At 49.1% G+C, this 4,138-nt stretch overlaps 1 protein-coding gene across 2 annotated transcripts in view; it reads right to left on the bottom strand.

The window, feature by feature from the left end:
• The window catches only part of DEPDC1B (DEP domain containing 1B), a 93,063-nt gene extending 88,970 nt beyond the window's left edge, over window positions 1–4,093 (bottom strand). Inside the window, exon 1 of one of the 2 annotated variants that reach the window (XM_027771817.1) lies at window positions 4,006–4,093. In XM_027771817.1, coding sequence (XP_027627618.1) covers window positions 4,006–4,053 — 48 coding nt within the window. In that variant the 5' untranslated portion in view covers window positions 4,054–4,093. Of the gene's footprint in view, window positions 1–2,841; window positions 2,902–4,005 lie in introns of those variants that run through there. The other variant, XM_006148342.3, reaches the window with a different exon arrangement.
• Between the last annotated feature and the right edge of the window lie 45 nt (window positions 4,094–4,138).

Genomic DNA, 4,138 nt, shown 5'->3' with positions numbered 1-4,138 from the left:
CTTGAACTGCGGTTGACTACATGGGAGTCCAGTGACATAGCCATTATGCTAACTGCTGGTCCCAATAAATAACTCTTTTAAAAAAAGAAAAAGGAAAGAGCTTAAAGGCTGGCTTCATGATACAGCAGTAATTTGCTGCTCATTCCACCTGATGACCACGGTTCAAATCCCTGGCCTGAAACATGATGAACAGGTGCATGAATATCCAAGATCCAATGAACTGAAGGGAAAAAACCGCAGCATGACCAGACCCTGCGGAGGGTGTTCCTTTCTCTTTCTCACTGTCTCTCACTCTCACAGGTGCACATACATGCCCTATCATGAATTTTTTAAAAATTGTTTTAGGAACCAGCAGTTGGTATAATGGCTATATCACTGTACTCCCATGTAGTCAACTACAATTCGAGTCCCAGAACTGGTGGCTTAAATTCATGCTAGGCGCGTGTACGTGTATGCCCAAGATCCCAAGAGGAGAATGGAAGAGAAGGGATTGTGGCATGGCCATTCCCCCTGGGGGGTGATTTCTCACTTTCTGTCTCTCTGTCTCTGTCTTTCTGGCGAGTGTATATGCCCTATAGCAAAAGCCTCTCAAAAAAAATTTTTTTAAAGGAAAACTTAAATTTTTATTTATTGAATATGTTTTAAATGAATGAATGATTCTGACTATGTGTAGAAAATTGTTTATAAAAATGGGCTAGCAAGAAGTGGCATGGTGGTTAGGGTGCTGGATTCCCACATGGCCGGCCACAGTTTGAGTCCTGGGCCTGGTGACTTGCTTTCTCACTTTCCCTCTCTCTCTGGTCAAATTAAATAAATAAATAAACAAATCATTTAAAAAAGAAAATTGTAGAGACCAGCAGTTAGCACAATGGCTATGTAGCTGAACTCCCATGTAGTCGACCGCAGTTTGACTCCCAGACCCTGTGGCTTAAACCCACGCAGGCACGTGTGCGTGCGTGCCCAAGACCCCAAGAGGAGAAAGGAGGAGAAGGGACTGTGGCATGGTCATCCGCCCTGGGGGGTGATTTCTCACTTTCTCTCTCTGTCTCTGTCTTTCTGGTGAGTGTACTACTCTGTAGCAAAAACCTCTCCAAAAAAAAAGAAAGAAAATTGCAAAGCACAATTTCTCCTGTCCCACCCTATTCACACACACCTATGTAATGTGACATTACTACCCTGCCTATTAAGGAGTTAAATTTCTTTTTTTTTTAATTTCTTTCAAAGAGTGAAATTTTTAGAATCCAGACTGTTGTTTCACTTGACTTGACCAATGAGATTTGAACAAAAAGCCACAAATCTTCTTTTAGTATGTTGGAACCATGAGACTATTTCTTCCAGAATAATGTCTGGGCTACCCTGTTAGAGATACTTGGCCCAACTAGTAGGCAGGACCAAGCTGGACAGCCAGCCTACATCATCCAGTCCTAGTCCAGTCACCAGGTAACTATGGTACATGAATGGCCCCAGTTAAGGACCACTGTCATGAGTCCATCCCAGCAGCTAACCCTCAGAATCATGACCAAATAAAATGGTTGTTTTTTTAAGACAAACGAAACAATGCCACAGACTGCCCCCAAGTCCCCTGAAGTCAAATGCAAAGTTTCCTAAGTACATGGTATGTGCACTTCTGTGTGAAGAGGATCTCTTTTTTTTAAAGAATTATTTATTTAATTTTATTTATTCGTTCATTTATTTTAATTTGACCAGAGAGAGACAGAGAAAGAGAAAGTGAGAAAGCAAGCCACCAGGTCTAGGACTCAAACTGTGGTCAGCCATGTAGGCGTGTCCAGTGTCTAAACCACCAAGCCACCTGCTGGTCCCGATCTATAATCTTTATCAGATTCTCAAAGTGGTTTAAAAGCCTGATTTTAAAAAGTAAAGAAACATCATTCCCAACAGTAATTTCTCCTTCCAAAAGCCGGCCACCTTATCTCTGGCTGGCCCCACTGGCTACAGCAAGGCTGATTCTAGAGAGGAAACTACTATATTATCTGTGTTCCAGTGTCCTCACCTCTTCTACCTGAGTCTAATTGAGAAAGAGTCTGGATCTTTTCCTGGGTGTTCATTAGGGCGCAGAGAACAATGAGGTTAATTCCCAATGTAGAGAAGGCCAGAAGCAGTTGACAGACCAAGAAGTTATCATTCTCCCAAATTACCAGTTTCCATGGAAAGTCCTCTAAAAACTTGCCACAGACGTTACCAAACTGTCACCCTTTCTTGGAGTAATCTCTTCAGGCAGAAATCACTAGAACTACTTGCTCTAGATCACAAAGCAGATCAAGTACACCTGTGAATACTAAAACTTTTCCCCTGAAAAGAGAGTTCCCTGGGTCACCAGGATCTGCAAAGGCTCCTTCAGACCACCCATCCTACACGATTGCCAAGGGCTGGACGTGTGACCAGGTCAATCCACCCCTGCTCTGGGCAAAAACATCTCGGGAGTATCACCCGGTGTCACTCAGGAAGGAGACACACCCTGCTTCAGCAGCCGCAAACCCGGAGCGTTACAGGGTTGTGACGCCCTCTCCCAGGCGCAGGCGTCAGATTCTTGGGGACAAAGGGGAAGAGGGGTCAGTGGGTCTTCGAGGCGTTTTCATTCCCGAGAAACCGGCCAACACCCGGGGGACGACGCTGTACCCACCCCAGTCAGGTTGCCCTCCCGGCGGGGCGGGGTTGGCCTTCTTTGAGCCTCGTCCAGAAAAGGGCGGTGCCAGCTGACACCCGTCGGCCTCCCACCAGTGCCCAGCATACCCTGCAGAACGAGGACAAGTCCTCTGTCCGCGGGCAGGCCGGGGGTCACGGCGCCAGCGGTTCCGCCCAGGACCTCGCACGTTCACTCACCAGCTTGGTGGCCCGGTACGGCCCGGGTCCCACGATGCGGTGCTCCATGACCGCACACCGCGGCGGACCAGGTCTAGGACTCAAACTGTGGTCAGCCATGTAGGCGTGTCCAGTGTCTAAACCACCAAGCCACCTGCTGGTCCCGATCTATAATCTTTATCAGATTCTCAAAGTGGTTTAAAAGCCTGATTTTAAAAAGTAAAGAAACATCATTCCCAACAGTAATTTCTCCTTCCAAAAGCCGGCCACCTTATCTCTGGCTGGCCCCACTGGCTACAGCAAGGCTGATTCTAGAGAGGAAACTACTATATTATCTGTGTTCCAGTGTCCTCACCTCTTCTACCTGAGTCTAATTGAGAAAGAGTCTGGATCTTTTCCTGGGTGTTCATTAGGGCGCAGAGAACAATGAGGTTAATTCCCAATGTAGAGAAGGCCAGAAGCAGTTGACAGACCAAGAAGTTATCATTCTCCCAAATTACCAGTTTCCATGGAAAGTCCTCTAAAAACTTGCCACAGACGTTACCAAACTGTCACCCTTTCTTGGAGTAATCTCTTCAGGCAGAAATCACTAGAACTACTTGCTCTAGATCACAAAGCAGATCAAGTACACCTGTGAATACTAAAACTTTTCCCCTGAAAAGAGAGTTCCCTGGGTCACCAGGATCTGCAAAGGCTCCTTCAGACCACCCATCCTACACGATTGCCAAGGGCTGGACGTGTGACCAGGTCAATCCACCCCTGCTCTGGGCAAAAACATCTCGGGAGTATCACCCGGTGTCACTCAGGAAGGAGACACACCCTGCTTCAGCAGCCGCAAACCCGGAGCGTTACAGGGTTGTGACGCCCTCTCCCAGGCGCAGGCGTCAGATTCTTGGGGACAAAGGGGAAGAGGGGTCAGTGGGTCTTCGAGGCGTTTTCATTCCCGAGAAACCGGCCAACACCCGGGGGACGACGCTGTACCCACCCCAGTCAGGTTGCCCTCCCGGCGGGGCGGGGTTGGCCTTCTTTGAGCCTCGTCCAGAAAAGGGCGGTGCCAGCTGACACCCGTCGGCCTCCCACCAGTGCCCAGCATACCCTGCAGAACGAGGACAAGTCCTCTGTCCGCGGGCAGGCCGGGGGTCACGGCGCCAGCGGTTCCGCCCAGGACCTCGCACGTTCACTCACCAGCTTGGTGGCCCGGTACGGCCCGGGTCCCACGATGCGGTGCTCCATGACCGCACACCGCGGCGGCTGCGGCAGTGCCAGCGCAGAAGCCGCGAGCCAGCGACGCAGCAGGTTGAATCGCGAGCCAGTGGGC

Source organism: Tupaia chinensis, unplaced genomic scaffold (assembly GCF_000334495.1).
Source record: "Tupaia chinensis unplaced genomic scaffold, TupChi_1.0 Scaffold000232_3, whole genome shotgun sequence".
Lineage (NCBI taxonomy): Eukaryota > Metazoa > Chordata > Mammalia > Scandentia > Tupaiidae > Tupaia > Tupaia belangeri.
The sequence above is the reverse complement of the archived record's forward strand: the minus strand, read 5'-3'. Positions and strand labels throughout refer to the sequence as shown.